This window comes from Anastrepha ludens, chromosome 4 (assembly GCF_028408465.1).
Source record: "Anastrepha ludens isolate Willacy chromosome 4, idAnaLude1.1, whole genome shotgun sequence".
NCBI classification, from domain to species: domain Eukaryota; kingdom Metazoa; phylum Arthropoda; class Insecta; order Diptera; family Tephritidae; genus Anastrepha; species Anastrepha ludens.
The window spans coordinates 76953505-76974434 of NC_071500.1; the positions used below are offsets into that span (position 1 = coordinate 76953505).

Genomic DNA, 20930 nt, shown 5'->3' on the forward strand with positions numbered 1-20930 from the left:
AAAATCGAAATCCTTAGCCATATATGGGCGAGCAAAAACAAGCCGATCATTCTGGGTTTTCTTGCTTATTAGGGGCTTCTTCCGCGCAACTCGGCCGTGAAAATCATTTTTTCGAAGAAGTCTTCTTATTGTTTCGGGACTTACCTCCACCCCAGAAGCTTCTTTAACCATCGTAGTTAATTTTGGAGCAGAAATGAAGGGATTTTTCTTCACTTCCCTTAGCACCTCTCCCCGCCCTCTCCCTGTATCCCATCGGTCTTTCTCTCCCGCCTCACCCCTCCATAATGGCATCGCAAAGGACGAATCCTTCTTCGTCCAAGTGTGCCCATTCCCTGGGCAACCATATCAACCTAACCTAACCTAACCATGCTCTCATCTTTGGAGGAAAGCATCTTTGGACGAGTTCCACGATGCTTATTTGCAATTAAACCATTTTCATTGTATCTAGCAATAATATCGTGCACTGTTGACTTGCTTTTTTTCATCAATTTCAAAATTTCTCGCTCAGATTTTCCGTCTAAGTGCAGTTGAATTGCTATTTTGCGTTCCTCCATTGTAGACTGTTTAACATTACGCCGCATTTTGCAAAATACTTTTATAAACTCACCCAATGATTGAAAAGGCAACAATGAACAATAACTTTTAATACAAATATAGAAAATTTAGAAATAACGGTATGCATATTTGCAAAACATGGTTTGCCCGACTTTAAATGTAAGACAGAGAAGTGGCCTTCTTCAGTTTTTTATACATTAACATTTTATAAAGCATCTTCGAATATACATATATTTTCGTTGCTTTTAAATACAACAATTTTTGTGAAAAAACAGAAAAAAGTAGAAAGTGATATTATGACTAGAAGTTTTCGTATGCATCTGCCCGACTTTGAATGTGTGTGACTGTATATGTATTCTAATAAAAATGACGGATAATAGCAGTTGCTTGTCTCTCAGTTTTTGCTTAAACCTAAATATGTATAGAAGTGCATATGCATATAACCTAGATTTACACTACATTTTGACTATTGGACTTTGTTGACGTACCATTATTATCAGCACGAAATTTTGATAATTTATGGCAGAATAAGTAATTTACACCATGGGGCACCAACTCGTTAATTTGTTATGGCTACCAACGTGGTTACCTCATATAAGAAGATTATACCTTTTCATATTTATTAGTTGTTGAAGTATTATAGCGGCAATTTAAAAAGAAAATATGTAAAGCCGCCGTATTTTGTTGGCTTAATATTATATTATATAAACTTGGTTGTTACTTCTTGCATTGCAGTTTTCAAAAATATTGTGAGGTAACTAACTACTGGAATATTGCATACATAGGTATGTATGTATGTAAATATGTATGTATGTATTACTGTGATAGTTGAATAATATACGTACCGTCTTTTGCACCGTCTTCTATGCATAACTCAGTAGGACTATAGTAGATATATTCTTTCCTGATTGCGGACACCTTAACGAATATATTTAAACTTGATAAATCACAAACAATACGGTGGCATACAATACTTAAATTGTATTACTCGTATATACTTATATATTTGGCTGGAAAATCACAACCAGCGATTGTTCGTGAGCTCGAGCACCTTATAGTAAATAAAGTGTTTGTTTATCGCACCATTACTCATTACAATGATACTGGTAGCATCGCGAAACGTCATGGAGGTGGTCATCAAAAGACTGCAACGTCACGAGAAATTGTTCAAAAGGTGAAGAAGCGACTTGAGCGAAATCCCCGACGAAGTGCCAATCAAATGGCGAAAGAACTGAATATATCTGATCTTAGCATCCTCCTCATACTGAAAAATGATCTAGAAGTCAAGCCTTACAAGATCCAAAAGGCGCATGATCTCACACCAAAGCAGTAACAAGTCCGACTTGAGAGAGCGAAGGAGTTGCTTTACTTGGTCGAAAGCGGTTAATTTCCAAACATTTTGTTTTCTGACGAGAAAATTGTTTCACATTGAAAAACTTCGCCTTCTTACCTGTAAATTCTACACATTTTGAAAATTCTGTTTTATAATTCTACATGGCCAAACAAAAAATTAAATCCTAACTCCTTAAGTACTAAAAAAAACCGTCTTAATCTAAAGCTTTTAATCACTAAAATTCATACGTAATTGTCGAAAATGAAGCAGAAGACAGTGTTTGTTAATTATGAAAATGGTCTGAGTCAAAAAACTATCTAATGTTTCTCCAATATTTCAAGAATCTAAAAGTCAGTAAACATTAAACTAAATACTTTTAAAATGTGTAATTGATTTTAAAAAAATTTCCTTTTAATTAGTGTTTTCAGTGAAGTTCAGATCACCTGCTGATCGGCGACTATGCATTCGAGAATGTGCAAGAATTTACATACTTACATGCTCGAATTTGAAACTGCTAAGTCAAAATTATTATCTCGCTACCAAAGGTTAAGGATATACAACATCTTGATCCGCCATGGGCTTACCTATGGTTGCGAACTATGGACGATAACTGACATTAATCAGCTAATGGTTTTCGAAAGGAAAATTTTACGAAAAATGTATGGACCAGTAAGACTGCAGGACGGTACTTATCGAATAATAATCATGAGCTGGAGCTTTTAGCAAAACACGAAACTGTGATAAAATCTATAAAATCTCTGAGTGTTTAGAATGCCCAAGGAGAGAAGAACTTGAAAAGCAGTCGAACTGCGCCCTATTGGAGACCGAAGAAGAGGGACGCCCCAGAAAGAGATGGCTCGAAGGCGTTGAACATGGCCTTGAAAAGCTGAACATGCGGCGGTGGAAGGAATTAGCTTCAGACAGAGACGGGTGGCGAAAGGTTTTGAATGAAGCAATGGTTCACCAAGGACTGTGATGCTAAGAAGAAGAAAGAATTAAATAAATAAAAAAAAAAATAGTTTAAAAATTCAAAAAATTCCTACTTTTCCACCGAAAAGTGAAGCGAAACAGAACTCGAGATTTCATTGAATGCAATAGGAGAATTACATGCATAATTCGTGTTAAGCACTTTAAGATGAAATGAATAAGTGCTACGTGGAGTTGTAGTAGGGATATAAAAGTAACAGAGATTAACAATTAATTTCTCTTTTAATTAAACTCAATACAAAAGACAGTGAGAGTATAGATCTTTACTCTCTAGAGCACTAGAGGCTTTAAATTAATTCAAATCAAACGGTAGTTATTGCAAGGTATAGAATTTGAGAACTTTAGCGAACTGAAAGCTAATATAAGGAACACCTTCTGCACGTCCCGCTCTTTTAGTAGCAAACTGGGAGCAAGGTCTACAGATAAATGTTGCATAAACTAATCTGGGGTGAAGAAAGGAAGTAAATAATAATTTGAGCGTGTAAGGGTCCGAAAAGCGGCCGCCGTAGCCGACCACCATTCGAAATTCGGCAGGCAATGGCAAACCTCCAAGTGTATACCTACCATGAAAAAGCACCTCGCAAAAATATCTGCCGTTCGAAATCAACTTACAACTGGCCCCCCAATTTGTGGAACAACATCCAGACGCACGCCACAACGGCCGAACGCTAAATTTTTGGCAAACGGGCCCATTGATGCGGTCGGTCGGTGAATCACCTGCTATTTTTCTGTGCGCCCTGCGCAGAACTTGCTTGGCTGCGTCAAACAGTGTCTCCTCAGCATGAACAAAAATGTGTTGTTCGAAATGTAGACGTATTTGGATTGTTGACATCCTTCAGAAAAAAAATGTTTAACCCTCAGACTTAATTTTATCGAAAATATAAAAGCTATTAAAAACCAAAAAAATATCAAGTATTCAGCGTAGTCTAGCCCAATAAGGAGCAAATTTGTATCAAAATCCATCCATTTTTGCCCACTGTTTATATTGAGCAGCAGCAATCTGCGTCGTTTACCCTTTGGCATACGAGAAAAGCCATCGTTGGTCACCTCTATAACTCGACACGATGATTTGAGTATCCTTTTATTTCTATACTCCTTAGTTTATGTAAAAAGGAGACGGATAATCTATTTAAATCTAAAACATACAAAATGACTTTATAATTACAATTGAAACAAGTTATTTCGATTTGGGAAATTATTTACGTGTGTACATTAAAGCTTTTATTCCTGAATAAATTTTTAAATGAGACAAACTAATCCAATCGGATAAGTCCATCCTTCGCGAAATTTCATAAAGGATAATTAAAATTTTGAGTGGCGTTGTGTTCTCAGTTTTTGCGTAAGTCATTTAAGCATTTTACGTTCTTCCCTTCACATATGTACTATACATACCTTTATAATAATTTTACAGTTAGAAATGTAATCACATATTCCGCTAGAACGCGCGCTGGAAAAAAATTTTCAACTAGGCCATTAAAGGTGTTGCTATCATTATTATTTATTAGATTAATCAAAATACTTAACTTACTAAATAAAAACAGTATTCGCTTTCAGCCCTTACGAGTATTTTTATCGTCACCCCAGCGTAAACAAAAGTAAAATTAATAAAAATTTAATACTTTCAAAAGTAAGCAAGAGATATAAGGTAGATAATATAGTAACTGTACTCTTTAATTACTTCATTTACTGCCCTTAAAAGGCTTACTTTCGCCGTATATGCTGTTTACTTTTAGCATTTTACGGTATTTTTGTGGAAGTGTCGAATTGTTTTAGTTATGCATGTACTTACATAACTAAAGTGCAGCTAATCACATTTTAATTACACTCAGAATACTTCAAGGGTGCTTAAATACGATGGCCGCTATTTAAGTTTGGAGACAGAGAGGTAAAGACAAATATTCATAATCGAAAATGATGGTTTATTGTTTGTCAACATTTTGGCCATGAAGATCAATGCATGAGTTTGAACCAATTTTCGAAGCGCTTTTTGTATCCCTCATCTTTCCTTATTTTCCCAGAACACTTTTGGGTAACAAAAGGTGCCTATTCAGAACCGACAGCTCTTTTATTCAACCTACACATAGTAGAAAAAGTCTGCGTTCACCTATGCAAATATTCTTTGCATTAAAAAAAGTTCAAAACAATTAATATTTCAGAAATTTTTTTTAATGAGTTTTATTTAGTTCACTTAAACGTAACTATCACACATATTTCGCTACCAATAACAAAATCAAATTTAAAATGAGATCACATAAAATTAAAAAGGCCATTCAAACTAAACGGAAAAAGTTTGCTTTTGCTTTACCGTAGGTACCAAATTTTGCTTTCCAAGTGCCGTTCCGTTTTTCCTCCAAATAATTTTACGACCTTTTATCCCGAAAATGCAAAACTTGCTCTCATCTGAAAAAATCACACTATTCCAAAACTCAGGTGGCTTGTTTACGTATTCCTTGACGAAACCATTCGCTTAAGTCGATTTACTCGCGAAATGAAGGTTTTTTTTCGGGCCACTCTGCCGTGAAATCCGATTCTTTTTAGAATTTTTCTTACTGTATCTGGATGTACTTTCTTTTGGTATTTTACCTCCATGTCTTTTGAAATTTGTCTTGCTTTTAGTCGTGGATTAGACTTCACAGGAATAGTTATGTTGCGTTCTTCTCTTTCCGTCAGTTTTTTTGGACGCCCAGAACGAGGCTTAGACTCCAAACAATTCGTTTGCTTGAAGTTGTTTATCACTCTTTGGACCGAGGAGTATTACCTCCCAACGATTTTCGCGATTTCTCGATAGCTCTTACTATTTTGCCACAAACTTACAATGATTTTCCTTTCACCAATATCTATTTCTTTTCGCCTTTGGTCCATAGTAACAAAAAATGTATTTCTAATATCAATTTTCCCCTCTTTAGATTTGTTCTTAACCGCGTCAACTACATGAATGATTTAAAATTAAATTTAACGTAATTGCCATGCAAATAATCGTCACTATTCGAAATGAACGCACACTTTTTCTGCTCAGCCTATTTAAGTAACTGTACTACAATCCCGTTATCTGAACACGACGCAGTTCAAACTCCAAAAAATTTTGTTCATACCCTCTACGAATAGTTTTCTTTGAAATAAGTGAAAAGAAATAGCTGAGAGTTTTAAGATAAACACGTTAAATTATTTTAATACTTTATAACAGTGGGTGAACGCAGACTTTTTCTACCATGTGTATATATTTTTCTCGACTTTCCGAAAAATTGCGACCCCCAGAAAGGGCTCTGATGTCAGCCCAAATTTTTTTTGGACTTGAAGTTGGTTTTATTTCTGCAGTGAGTTTCTGAAACGACTCTGCTTTTGCCGACTTCAGCTATTTTCTAAACTTGGCATTGGCTTGTTTATAGTTTATTAAATTTTCTATACTTCTATAGCGTTTCTATAGGACCCAGAAAGATTGTTTCGTATTTCTTAATACTGATTACAAGTTAGTCCAATAGGGAAGTTTAGTCACAAATTTTCTTGTGTGTGTTTGAGTATAGCTATATGAGCTGCGGATCGTATAATTTTCTTTAATGCGGCTGCTTCTGAATTTATATTGCTGACTCTTGGTTTTTATTTAGATAGGTAACTAGCTAATGAACCAACCATTGGCCAGTCTGCCTTATCAGTAATAAATTTCGATTTTGGTTTTACAGCGTAAAAGGTAGGCGTAGACTATTGGAAAGTGGTCGCTATTGTGAAGATCGTCTAATGTGAGAGAGGAGAGTTTGGGAGGTATGGATGCAGAAGAAAAGGCAATATCTACGTGGGTAAATGTACCATGAGTCGAAAAATGAGTTGGAGATCTGTCGTTAAGGACAACTAGGTTTTGGGGAGTATTACATCTTCGACTTCTTGGCCTCTGCGATTAGTGCAAGAAGATCCCCAAAGTGGGCTCCAGGCATTAAAATCGCCTAAGATAATTGTTGAGGTGGGTAGAGAGTTGACCATAGTATCCATAATTTCTTTGCTAGTAAAAGTTTGATTTGGAGGAATGTAGCAAGTAGCTACAGAAATATTGAAACACATGTCAAGTTCAACAGCTTATACAGCGATGTTTGAAACTACCGAAATAAGTCTGTGGTCTCTTTATAAAAAGAGCAATGCCTTGTTTGCTGGTTTATTTTGGCATAAGTTGTGGAAATATCCTACATATTTGTGGGGAGTATAGGCTTTTTTGATTGTTGGGAGATGAGTTTCTTTTAGTGCAATAATGTGTGGAGAAAATTCATTTATTAGTAAATTGAGATCTGGGTAATTATTAAATAAGCCTTTAAAATCCCATTGAAGAATTTTCATATTCTATTCAGTTATGCTTGGATCTAATGGTAAAGTGGGGAGGAATGCGGGCGAGTTGTTGAGATGCGAAATAAAGTTAGAAGATATTGGGAACGTGCTGGAGTAGTCAAAGCTCATTGTAGGAGACTCATAGACTGCCATTGTTGTTGTTCGATCGTTTATTGAGTTATTTATGTTTAGTGAGCTTGTTTCATTTTCTTTTGTTTCTCTGTTCGTATCGTCTAATGTTGTGTTGAGAGTTGCGAAAGTTTTGGGAGTTGTTGTTTGTGTGGTATTGTTTTCGTTACTATTGTTTCTCTGCATATTTATATTAATATTTTTATTTTTGGTATCTTGAATTGTTTGGTTGCTTAGTATGTTTGCGAATGTGGTTGATGAAGGGTCGAAAGTGGAGGGGATTTGCATTTTGTGTATATTCAATGCCTCGCGAAATGAACCATTGTTTTCTGTTTGAATAGTAATGATTTTCTTCATTTGAGTACATTTTGGACAATATTTCCTTGAGGCTGGGTGATCACCCGAACAATTTACGCAAAGGGTGCGGGTGCAAATAGTGAGCTCATGTGGAGCAAGAGCGCATGGATCGCATTCAGGTGGTTTGTTACATCGTTTTTTTGTATGCCCGAGAAGTTGGCAATTTTTACACCTCATAAGATTTGGGTAGTAGGCTCTGATTTTGGATGTATACCAAGAAATGTCGATTTTTTCCGGTAAGTGATAACGATCGAAAGATAGAAGTACTACTTCGCTTTAGGCTACTTTACCATTCACATTTTTGATGAATTCGTAAACAGATAAAACACCCTGTTCTTTAAAATTTTCAATTATCTCTTGTTCTGGTATTGCGTTCACGCAAGGCGGGTAAATGGTACCTTTGAGGAGTTGAGATTGTTGTGAAGCTCAATTTTGAAATTGCAAACACCCAGAAGTCTTTTTGTTGCTATGAATTTGTTGGCGATATTTATGTTTTTCACAAGCACTAACAAGTTACCATCTCTTAATTCACTTATTTTTTGTATTTCGGAACTAATGTTTAACAAAGCTTTGTGCACAGCGAAAAAGAAAAATTATTTAAAGACTTATTTTCTTCCGTAGAACTAACCACTAAGTACTTAGGGTTTTCTTTTGGAATTGCTGGCAATGTTGGAAATATTTGTTCTTTTATTTTGTTTGCTTTTTTTCTTTTGGGTGGGGGGCTAGAGGATAATAGGGCAAACCTATTATTCCCTAAAGTTGTCGCCCCGGGAGGCATCTCTAAATACTTTCAAGGCAGAGTAAGGTAAATGAAATTTACCTTGAATAATATTCTCAGCTAAAGTTGTGTAACTATAAATTGCACGCAAGGCGAACGTAAAAAAAAAAACAAATATCACTGAGAATACAACCGTTCGAGTCGAGTGACAGTCGATGACTGCTCCTTCGCTATTTATGATAATTATTCTTCATTACGAATGGGTTGGTGCGTGACTGCCATTCGGAGTACGTAGTTTCGAATCTCCGTGAAACCGCAAATGAAGAAAACGATTTTTCTAATAGAGATCGATCTTCGGGATGCAATAGTAAACCTCCGAGTGTATTTCTGCCATGAAAAAGCTCCTCATACAAAATATCTGCCGTTCGGAGTTGGCTTGAAACTGTAGGTCCCTCCATTTGGGGAACAACATCAAGAAGCACGTCACAAATAGGGAGAGGAGCTCCACCAAACACCCCAGAAAGGATGTAAGCGCCAATTATACTTGTATATATATCTTCATTGCGAATTGGTCTCAATTTGAAAGCCGACTCCACAAATAAACAAGAAGCACTGATATCATTTGTCGAAAATAATCTTAGGAGAAAATGGGAGGCGAATGAATGTGAAAAGATTAGTATTTTAAATATAAAGTGTAAGTTATCATGGGAAAAATACAGTCGGATGAAGAATCGTTTTGAAACAAATCATTCTGAATGGGTTTCAGTTATTTTCATATTAAGTAGCAAAAATGAGTATATGAAGCAGAACGCGTGAGTTACAAGTTAATAATAAAAGAAAGTAAAATATTAAAAAGAATAATTTACAGGAGCCAATCTAAGATAGGAAAAACAAGTGAGGAAAACCAAGGTAGGACCAACAAGTAAGGTCCCTACCGAACTTTATGTAAACGCGCACATTTAAGTAAAACGTAATTTGAACTGATTCTTAATTTTTGGAATTAAAAAAACTCATAGACAGCTCGTAAAATCAGACCGACGGACGGAAAGGTGGGCGTGGTTTTTATCCGATCTATATAATATTTATTTAATGATGTGGAAAACAATACACCTACCAGGTTTGGATGAGTTTTATTAGATTGCTATTGAAATACACCCATTTCCCCAAAGTGAGCGTGGTACACCATTTTTCGCTTTCTTGGATTCATTATCTGTACCAAATTTTAGTAAATTTGCTTCATTAATAACAGAGAAATCAAGTTTTTCATTTTGAAAATTACCGTTATATGCCAGGCAGCAATCAAAGCTCTCAACTCTTTTTAGGTTACATCAAAATTGGTTCTGGAATGTCTTGATAAGTCGAATATTTTAGGCCAGAACAATCAGGTACGTATCATAAGGGGTAGAGAGTACATATAAATTAGCCAAGAAACGGGTGGTCTGCTGAGATGTTATTAATATGTAGCATATTTCTTTACTGGTATCAGAAAATCGTTTATTAGTAAAACTGTGAGTATTTATGGTAAAGAAGCAATAAATAAAATCTGTTTTTTACACCAACGTGACTAACTTTGAACACATTTTCACCTAAGTTTCCTTATCAAATGAGTTAAACTTTATACAAAATTGTTTGGCCGAGCTTCTCCTACCATTATCGTGCGTGGCTTGATGTTGTTCTACAAATTGAGGAATCTACAGTTTTATGTCGCTTCCGAACGGTCAACGATTTTTTGTGAGAAACTTTTTCGTGGCAAAGCTTTTATAAAAAACATTTTGGGTCTTTCGTGCCCACCGAGGATTTCGAACCAGGCACTCACTACCCACAGTCACTCACCAACACATTCGGCTATGGCAGCCATTTAAGGAAATATTAAACAACTATAATAAATAACACTAGTCTACAAGGAAAAGTATCCGAAATAATTTAAACTAATATCTGCTTCTCTGTCCATGCAAAATTCGGATTGATAACTAAAATTAATTTATTAGTTTGAGTTTTCGAGATATCCTAACCTAAAAGTGCAAAAAACCCCATTTTTGCCCATATTTGAGGTTATGTAGCCTTGCAGATGTTTTCTTTCACCAAAATTAAAGGATGGCATCTTTAAATACAATCCTTCTTTTTTCAAATGGCGTTTTGTTTGCTCAAATATCATTTTTTTTCGCAGAGATATCGCATTTTGAAATTTTCATGTTTCGAAATTTTCCTACACCTGAAAATCGATTAAGATAACATAGACATGATATAGTCGCTTACTAATTTTCTTGGGTTTGAGGGCCTGAAATATATGGATTAATAGTATGTAAATTTGGAGTTTGTGGGAAAGCCTGCTTGCGGTTATGTGGGTTAGCCTGCTCGCGGTATGATAGGGGTGGTTTCTAGGGGTTAGGGCTGTGTGTGACTCGGTACCCAAAGGTTAGATAGTGTAGGGATGTGGTGAGTCAGCACACTTATGGTGTGAGACAAAATTTTAAGAAAAATAAGACTCAATTCAAGAAAATTAGTAATCGAATATATCATGTCTATGTTATCTTAATCGATTTTCAGGTGTAGGAAAATTTCGAAACATGAAAATTTCAAAATGCGATATCTCTGCGAAAAAAAATGATATTTGAGCAAACAAAACGCCATTTGAAAAAAGAAGGATTGTATTTAAAGATGTCATCCTTTAATTTTGGTGAAAGAAAACATCTGCAAGGCTACATAACCTCAAATATGGGCAAAAACGGGGTTTTTTGCACTTTTAGGTTAGGATATCTCGAAAACTCAAACTAATAGAGCAATTCTGAGGCCAGATTTGGATTCAGCGCATCAAAAACCTTCGGAAATATATAGTCAGGTTTCTGGGTCTGAATGTTGGTTAAATTTTGTCGGCCTGTGTAATTAAATAAGTGAAACTCAAATAATTTTGAATCCGCGCCTTGCATATGTAAACTAAATTCGAGTTTATGCGTATGAGGTGATTGCGTTTAATGAGATTCGAGTCGAGCTTGAATTATAAGAATAAACATTTGATTCTGATTAAATTATGCTAAACTGCTTCCCTTTAATTTAATGAATTTATTTTCCAAAATGTCTATCCTTCTTAAGCCCACCATTTTGAATTTTTAAGAACGACTTTTTACGGTATTCGTAATGTGCCACAAGATTCTCAGTTCAAAGCAGAAATACAGATTTTTTTAAATCCACCATTTTGATGGCGTAAATTTTGACTTCGACTCTCAACCAGACCCAAAAAACTATAATATTAAGTTATGTTAATTGACTGCCCTAGAATTAAAAAGTTTTAAATTTACTCCTAAGTAAAATCAAAGACATTTTTTCAACGAATGAGATACCGTTAATTTAAAATTTATTTGATTAAAAGAAATAATTTGAAAAAAAAATTTAAATATATGAAGTTAACAAAATAATGCCGCTTTTTGCCGTATTATTTCAATTATCTGAGTCATGTGTACGTACACATGAATATGTATATCATATATATTTTGTTGCTGCAGAAACTCTGGTGTTGCCTTTGTTTCGTCGATTTTGTCAGTTCTGAGGATTGTTACATCCTTGCTGTTCGGTAGCTCCCGCTGTGCTGTTGCAACGCCAAAATCCAAGCTGCGCTTAATAAAGGCCAAGAGAGGTAAGCGAAAAAAGGGCGGACGTTCAATAGATATCGACGCACTCGAATCTCGGCATCTGGAATGACATAAAATATGGGTAACAGAGTCAGTGGTTCCTTAAAGCTTCGTTTGAAGTAAAATGCTATGCATTGTTCACTGCCAATATTGCAGCTCGTCTAGCTGTGCGCTATTGTAAAACAAGTAAAGATTTCATTTACCGAAGTTGCAGCCTAGTGTCGACGGCAAGGCTGCTTTGGCTTCTGTTGAAGATTTATGACGATTATAGAACACTTAACAGGGTGTTGTTGCCAATATGTACGTTTGCACTCACTACCCTACAGTAAATCATACTGTGCCAAAAGTGGTACGGAATGTGGACTAGAGTTTAGTAGTCGAGAGAAAGGGTAACGAGTGCTACTTTCGTATTTCATTTCGTATCGAATTTAATCGCTGTGAAAAATATTTGCATTAAGTATCTTTTTAATTAATAATTTTACTATATGAATTATCTTAGCTTGGGTTTCACTCTGTTTTCCTTGAATGGTTGAAATCCTATTTATGCTGAAGACGTTGTGTGGTCACAATTTAATAAATATCATACATAGTAAAATAATAAAATGGTATTTCCTCTGAAACATTCATTGCCTGATCTGGAGTGCCTCAGGTAAGGGTTTTAGGTCAGCTAGTCCGTGTGCTATTCCTAAACGGCATTCGTAATTGTTTTCATTTGCTAATTTTCTGTTATACTCGTATGCTGACGATTTAAAAATATTTTCAGTTATAAATAACACAACTGTCGTGCGCGGGCTTCAAGCAGATACAGACAAATTTGCAAGGCACATTCATTAAAGGTGGTGACATTAGGCCAACAACAATATTTTGTACGTTTGATTGTCAAAGAAAAGTATAGGGAAAGTAGAAAACAAAGAATAGATTCTGGGCTGTCAGCCACATGGACACGACGAAAGAAAAAAATGAGGTTGTCTGTAAAGTACTGACGATAGTTTAAGGTGACAACATCATAAGAAAATACTGATGGAATGGCTGCATTTTTCAAAAGAAAATTTTAATTTTATTTGTTTGATAGATATTTTGTATGGATATAGAGAAGGAGGTAAATGGAATCGCAATGGAATTGATGAAGTTACATTTACACAAACGTGAAAAATGACGAAACATTTATCAAATTCTGGAAAAATATGTTCAATTTCGATTGTGCATCAGACGTTAATAAGTCAACAACACGAAGAGGCACCATCATCGATTTGACTTTTTCAAGACACATTACACTCGAAACACTTCCTTTCATTTCCTACTTTTCCTATCATCGTCCTATTCTCAACAGAGAAATGGTTCATTACCATGCACACAGGAAGAAGGCATATGCAAATACAAATATGTGAATTTATAAACATATGCGCATATACATACATATACATATATGCTCACTCAAGTAGGAGAGAGCCAGATGTCGAACGTTGCCGAACGCGGGGGCCGATTGTGCTCTTTGTCGTTCGTTCCACGCTCTCGCTTGCAGTTCAAGCAAGGTAACGCCGCATGAGCAAGATAACGACGCATTTTTTGGTGCGTGCAGCCGGCTACATGGAATTTAAGGAGTTATCACGTCAATAAATGAGCTGATTTACTGATACCACCTTTAATAGCCTTGCAACTTTGTTATGTTATGTCAAAAATCAAAACCTTTAAATCTAAAAACAAAAAACAAAAACAGTTTCATGTCACTTTTTTCAAAATCCCTATTGGCTTTCATACTTCTCATAGCTTATCTAATATTGTGCTTCAATCTGTTAAAGAATCTAAAAATTTGGGTGTAATTTGTGACAGTTGTTTGTTATTTAATTTCATCTTATCAAAATTATATTTTGTCTTAGGCTTTGTACGACGGAATAGCTCAAATTTTACGAACCCTTATACCCTGAAACTGTTGTTAACTATATTCGTTCGCTCCAGGTTGAAATACGCCACCTTTATTTGGAGGCCAGACCATACATTTTTAATTGACAGGATCGAATGAGTACAAAAGGTGTCTCTGAAATGTGTACTAAGATCAGTAAACTTATCTGACCCTATCCGATCTACACATTACGTTTGCAAATAGATAATTGTAATGAAAATAAAACTATGTGTTGGTTGTAGAAAACATGTATGTATGTATGTGGTCAATATGCATTGAGAAAAATTCCTATAGACGAGTATTTGTTCGAATTCGAATTGTTGTGATCCATTGTGATCGGGATTCCCGATGTTTTCTAGCGATAATCTGATTGAAATTGTTTGTGCCAACTGTCATCGTTAAACTTTTAGTGCATGGCAGTAAAACAAAGACATGTACGAAAATTTTAACATAAAAGACAACTGCAGCTTTTTCTTTGAAATTTATTTTTGGACTGCACAACGACATGTACCAATAAAGATGATATTTGATAAAAATTAATTTGAACAAAGTTTTTGTGTTATATGTACATATATAAAATATGATATTTATTCAGAACTAGACATAAACTTAAGGCTATTATTTGATGATTAATGTGCACAGTGGGCATCGAGCCCATGATCCATACAGTGGTTCATTCGAAGGGCAATCACGAAAGTTATAACCAGGACAATCCAAAATATGTTCTTGCATGTTTTCTGATGAAATGTGTATATGTTTTACAAAAAGATATATATTTAAGGGGTTACATAAGTCAAAAATTAAAAAAAAAAAACATTTTTTTATTTCCGATATTTCGAAAGTATAGTATCTTAATATAGGCTGTGTTCGTAAATGCAACATGACGCGCAAACTACAATTGCATAACAAACAGAACGTTCAGAAATGCCAATATGGCAGCACTGTAATAATCAAGCGTTCAAAAAGACAATAATTCTATCAGTTGTCACTCATAATTTCTATCGAAAAATTGTTTACTGCATTTAACTACGATGTCTGATGAAAAGTAAGTGCAAACTGTTTTATTTTAATTTTTGTATTGAAATTTAGTTAAATTATGTTAATAATAATTGTATAAATTATTACTTTTAAATTTTTAGTGAAAATCTCAGTAATGCGGAGACACAGTTATTGCTGAGAGTACGGTTGAATATGGAGGACGAGTTTAAATCGGGTAGAAGGAAAAAAAATGTATTGTGGAAGAAAGTTGTGACCGAAGTTAAAAATGTAAATCCCAATAATGGAAATGGGAATAGAAAATGTCCTCGGGAAACGACTTTATTGTTTTAATAAACGATTTGTTTTTAGGTATTTTTCTTTTTAAAGATAATCATTTGTACCTACACATTTTTCTCTTTGACTTCAATAGCCTTCTTTTTCTTAAATTTAAAGAAAATCTATCTTTTCTTTGCTCACAAATTTCGTCTAGTGTTAGATTCAGCAAAATTTCCATTCAAAAATGCAAACAAACGTATTTGCAAATTGTCAAAAATTGTATAAGAAGTATCAAATGTCAAACTTGCAGTGTTGCCACTGATGCTTATGCTGCAAGTCTGTCGCATTTACGAACACAGCCACAGTAAAATTTTCATGCGGAAATTCCCAATATTATAGCTTCTACAGCCCATTAACTAGGTAGAGAGGTCCGCGTGCTCCTGTACCTCAAACTCGTTTTCTCGAAACTACTTTTTTCGGCACGGTCAGCATGATAGCAGATTACAGTTTTTAATATTTTTGATGCGTTTTTTTTTTAATATTCGAAAGTGTTTTCTCTATAGTCTGTCCAGCCAGATTTTTGATATTTTTATCAAAAAATTTTATAAACATAATTAAAGTGTGACATTTATGACGTAAAACGCACTATTTAAAAAAAAAATGCCGTAAATTGCCAAATTTTTCAAAATTCAAAAATCCGGCTCGACAGATTATAAATACAAAATTTTTTTTACTTTTCACAGATCCATCAACATTTCAAGGAGATATTATGCAGACCGTGGAGCAACTATTTTTTCATTGTACTTTGGGTCATGCAACAAAATCATATTTCAGCGTATTTTACAATAAATTCATATGTTTACTTTGCAATAAATGAAAATTTCGTTGTTAAGCTTAGAACTAATATTAAAAATGCATTTCAACGTGCATATTTGTAACGTAGGGCTTGTTCGAGGCACGTAATAAAAGCGTCAATACTGCTGCACTGATGACAATTTGCAACACTGTTGCAATTGCTCAACTGATACTTTTCTGATGTTCGACAAACAAAAAATTTTTGATGCCGATTTATTTGTATTCACGCGCAACATTTGCCGATTTTTTTACACTTCGCAGGTGATGGTTTCACAAATCATGCAATACTGCGGTTGTGATTGAAGCTCGAACAAGCCCGTATTTTCAAAATGTTAGACCGCTAAACGAAATTTTTAAGCCACTTCATACTTGCTTTTTATTATACCATGATTCAAAGGGGTATAACCATGAATACACGAAAATTTTCTAAAAATTCTGATTAAAGAGTTTGAAATTTTAATGAAATTTTTTTAATTCGTACAAAGTTTGAAACTTCGATTTATATGGTTTTCGGAGGAGAATCAATTATATTTTCATAAAAAATTATCAAGATTAAATAAGAAACAATTTAATTGTAAAAACTTTACATGAAATTTACACAATTTTTGGGATTAGGTGTAAACAAAATACACAAACGCAGAAATAAAAATTTTCACATTTACAAAATTCATTAGAAACAAAACAAAATAAATTAAATATAGTAAATATAAGTATAACGTTTAAAAAAATATGTTTTTCGTTTTTATAAAATCGTCTGCTAAGCTTTTTCGAAACTCATTCTACCATCCTAAAATAGCAAAAACACAAACATGTATGTACTTATGGAGATACTTATACATATGTACATAAATATACACGTTTATTTCATGACTCGAGAATAAAGTGTTGTTGGGAAAAAGGTTGAAAGTTATGTAAATATTAAAAATTAGTTGAATCAACTAACACAGTTTCATAGCTACAGAGGTACGGTTCTATAGACAGAGCTTGCTTACTGTGGCGGTAGGCCTTGGTCGGGAAAAACCCGAGTCATTCCGGTAATGCACGACAATAGCCACCTATTCACACGCCTTATCAAGCATACTTATCTAATACCTCTCTCCCTGTGGATTCAACCTGTCGACAACGTTTCCTAGGCCTACCTTTATATGAGTTGAAAGAAGACGACCGGTGACTTGCACTTCACTGACAGAGTTTAGTATTGCTGCTACAACAACAACATCACCTAGCACAACTCGCGTTCGCTTACGCGCGCATCTGTGACAATGGATAGAGCCATGTGTGTGGGGAGCCACAAGTTACTAGTTGGCCTTTATACTGGAATTGTTGGTACAACAAGCCGGCAAGACTTAATAAACTGCTGTAACAGCCGCTGAGTCTCACCTGCAATAAAGTTTTCTTGCCTATTTCGTAGCTTGGGTAGTTAATGATGCCAACTGCAACAAAGTATTCAAACTCTTAGAAACATTGCTAGCGACCAAAAATTCTATCGTCCGAGAATTAGCTAGCAGAAGGTAAAGGAAAATGAAAAAGTTATCGAGTTCTTGTGAAGGTACAATTATAAATAGAAATTCTGAAGATTTACTATTGCATGGATCCCACTTATTCCAACACATATAAAATTATTATTGAAACGTTGGCAGTTCAAGAGAAATTAGTGGGAATTATTATTCAATGAAGTAGTAAAATAATTATTTGTGCAAGCTATCTCATAATGAAAATCCAAAAAAAAAAAGCCAATTATAAGAAAATAAACCATACTCAATTTATCTTTTCATATAATTACGCTAATACGTATTGTCTTACTGATTTATGGCATTTTTTCTTTTACACACTTATGAAAAAGGCATAAAACAACAAATTTGTCTAAGTACACACATATATATATACATATGTATATAACTGGCTCGTACATCCTCTGTTTGGCCAGGTCCTGCTGCGCGACTTGATGTTGTGCCAACGGCAGATGTTTTTTTATCAGGAACCTTTTTACGCATATCTTAAGAAACCAAATTTTTTTTACGAAAAATGTTAACTTCGGTCTGTCTACAATTTCGGAAGTCATTATCGCATAATCCAAGACTATAAAAAGGGTTCAGAGGTTTAAAAATATGCAAACCGAGACCGATCATTATAATATAACCACTGCTTAATCTGAAAAGAATCGTCAGGTGTTAAAAAAGGGCAATTTGAACATTACACACAAACTTTACACAACTTTACGATCATGTTGGGTGTTTAAAACTTTAATCCTTAAAGTCACATTGCGCTTTGAAAGATCAGTTTTAATCTGCTCTAGTGCATTCCTTTGGTCGTCTGGTGACTCGCTAGAAGTTTTAGTCACCAATCGGATATACCTAAAGCACGGACAGTTCTTTACAAGCAACTCCAAAAATGATATAAGATTCTGAAACTTTTTGAAAACTTATTAAAGCGTTGTCACAAACGATATGCACTATTATCCCATACATGATGTCTTCTATAAAGATGTGGTTCTTCAAGCAGAACTTCCTTTACTTCAGCATCCAAGTATTTTCCAAAAAGCGATCGATAACTATTACCCACAGAGTTTTCATCTATTGGTATGTGAGCTACAAGTTGTCCACCAACGCCAAGCTTTTGTACATGCTCCTTAATTTGTTCAGCACGGTCAATATATTCCCTATTACGCTCATTCAGACTTTTTTTCTTAGCCTCGTCGGTTTCGTCTTACCAGTATAAAAAGGATAAAATGAAAAATATATCTATGAAATAACTACATACATATATCTTAATTTCAGAAGGATGTAGATTCAAACTCATGCAATGCAGTTTACTTACGCGCCATAATTTGAAAGAGCATTTGTCTCCCATCATCGTACAGATCTTGTGCTTCCAAAATAAGTCCGGCCTGGTCACACTCCACCGCTCTCATTAATTTATCTCTGATACTTTTTATTTCCAACATTTTCACTACGTTCTATTAATAGTAGATATAAATTTTGTTTATATTACTAGAAGGTAATAAACATTTCATGTTTCCGAGTAACAAACGCGTGTTATCGATGCTTTTCGTCAGTATCGGGTATTCGATAATTCTTTAAAAGTAATGCGGCGTTCATGCTGAGCTTTGTAAGCCGTTTACGGTTAATGATATATAGTATGTTCATTTAGCGCATTTAACTCTAACTGCGAATCTATATGCACATTTATCCATACATAACTCTACATAAATGCATTGAATGCTAAATAATAGCTGATTACGATTCACCAAAAACAAAACATTTGCCCAGAATACAACGTCGTATGTGATTTGGCGGTACGGCACAATTTTTGTTTTTACAAACGTTATATAAAAGTGTAACGAATCGAGAAACTTCCAGAACCGACTAAGCGAATGCGACACCAAAACAAAAACATGAGTTCGCATTGGCGAGACAGACCTCGCCAGAAGATACGAGCTGCAAAATCTAGCAATAGCGATAGTCATTAATAATACGTTCACATATAAGTAGATTATCTAATTTCTCGTGCTTAACTCCCAATCCGTAATTAAAAAGCGAGATTACATACAAAACTTATTTCCCAAAATCTGAGATTATTAAATAGTCCTAGATTATTACCATTCTTTTATTTATAAATACAACCGTGTGTTTTCTGTGTTATTGATCATTATTTTTAGAAAGAAAGTAGGTTTGTAGGCATAATTATAATAAAAATTTTGTTAGATAATATTAATTAAGCATTCACATTACAACAAAAACCTGTGCCCACAGACGCTTTGGCCTGTTATTGCTTATTAAAAAATGTAATATCGAATTTCGCATGCGTATTGCTGCCATAATTTTTCTGTCGTTTACGGATTTCCTCCAAATTTTTATTACTAGCAGCCAATTGCGCAATTAATTTAGCTTTTCCTTCTCCTTGTCTTTTCTTCATATTGTTAGTAATAATTAAACAAATCAAAAACACTAAAATATTCTACGAAACCGTTCAAAACAGTCTTGACAGCTGATGGTCAATTTTACAAGGAATCCTGCAAATGTGAACGCATATATTAATTTTGTTTACTTATTGCCAATTACTGCGTATGTAAACGTACCTTAAGCATACGTATACAGGCGTCCTTCGTATAACACGATTAATTCGTACCGTGCTATATCGAAACCGTTTTATACGAAACCAGGTATACCGTGTAGTATCGAGACCTTGTCTTGTGTTATATCGGAACCGTGTTATACGAAACCTTGAAATAATATAAATAAAGGCAATGTGTACCGTGTTATATCGAAACCAAATCTTAAGGTGTAAAATTGTATGATAGCTGAAATTTCGTTCCAAATACTGCAAAAATGAAAAAGGAAGTTACCTTGAAGTTTTTATTAAGAAAAATAAATTAAATTCAATTTTATGATGAAATACAAAAATTAATATATACAGCAAAAAATGTATTCAAAGACTAATAATATTAATTACACAGGGGGTATTCCCCTTATTTAACGGAAAAAAGTTCAAATTTAAAATGTGAAAACGTGTCCTTAGTTCTGTTACTAACTGTATATTAATACAGGGTGGGCAAAGACCTACTAATGTGAAGCACAAATAACTTCTTTTATTTTTTGACATATTTATTTTTCTCTTTTTGTAGGTTATAATTGAATTGTTGGAAATTTATTATGGAACCCTACCGCAAGACCACAAACAACGACTACAATACGCTATTCGTTTCACACAATTAGCCACACAAATTGATTTTTTAAATAATGTTTTGATGACGGATGAAGCGCATTTCCATTTAAATGGTTATGTCAACAAACAAAACTGTAGATTGTGGGGCTCTGAAAATCCAAGGGCAACACACCAACATCAGTTGCACCCATCAAAACTTACTGTTTGGTGCGGTGTTATGGCCACTAGAGTTATCGGTCCATA

General features: G+C 34.6%; 1 protein-coding gene across 3 annotated transcripts; it reads right to left on the reverse strand.

Annotated features, from left to right (window-relative positions):
* Positions 1-17759: 17759 nt before the first annotated feature.
* Positions 17760-19070, reverse strand: LOC128859890 (MIT domain-containing protein 1-like). 3 transcript variants are annotated; one of them, XM_054097029.1, is made up of 4 exons: positions 18840-19070; positions 18489-18727; positions 18233-18426; positions 17760-18173 (listed from the first exon to the last, which is right to left on the reverse strand). In XM_054097029.1, the coding sequence occupies exons 1-4, from the start codon at positions 18964-18966 to the stop codon at positions 18020-18022; spliced, it is 714 nt and encodes a 237-aa protein (XP_053953004.1). In that variant the 5' UTR covers positions 18967-19070; the 3' UTR covers positions 17760-18019. The 3 variants fall into 3 exon arrangements, with proteins under 3 accessions (XP_053953004.1, XP_053953003.1, XP_053953005.1); XM_054097028.1 differs by having other exon boundaries at positions 18233-18432; XM_054097030.1 differs by having other exon boundaries at positions 18085-18173; positions 18238-18432.
* Between the last annotated feature and the right edge of the window lie 1860 nt (positions 19071-20930).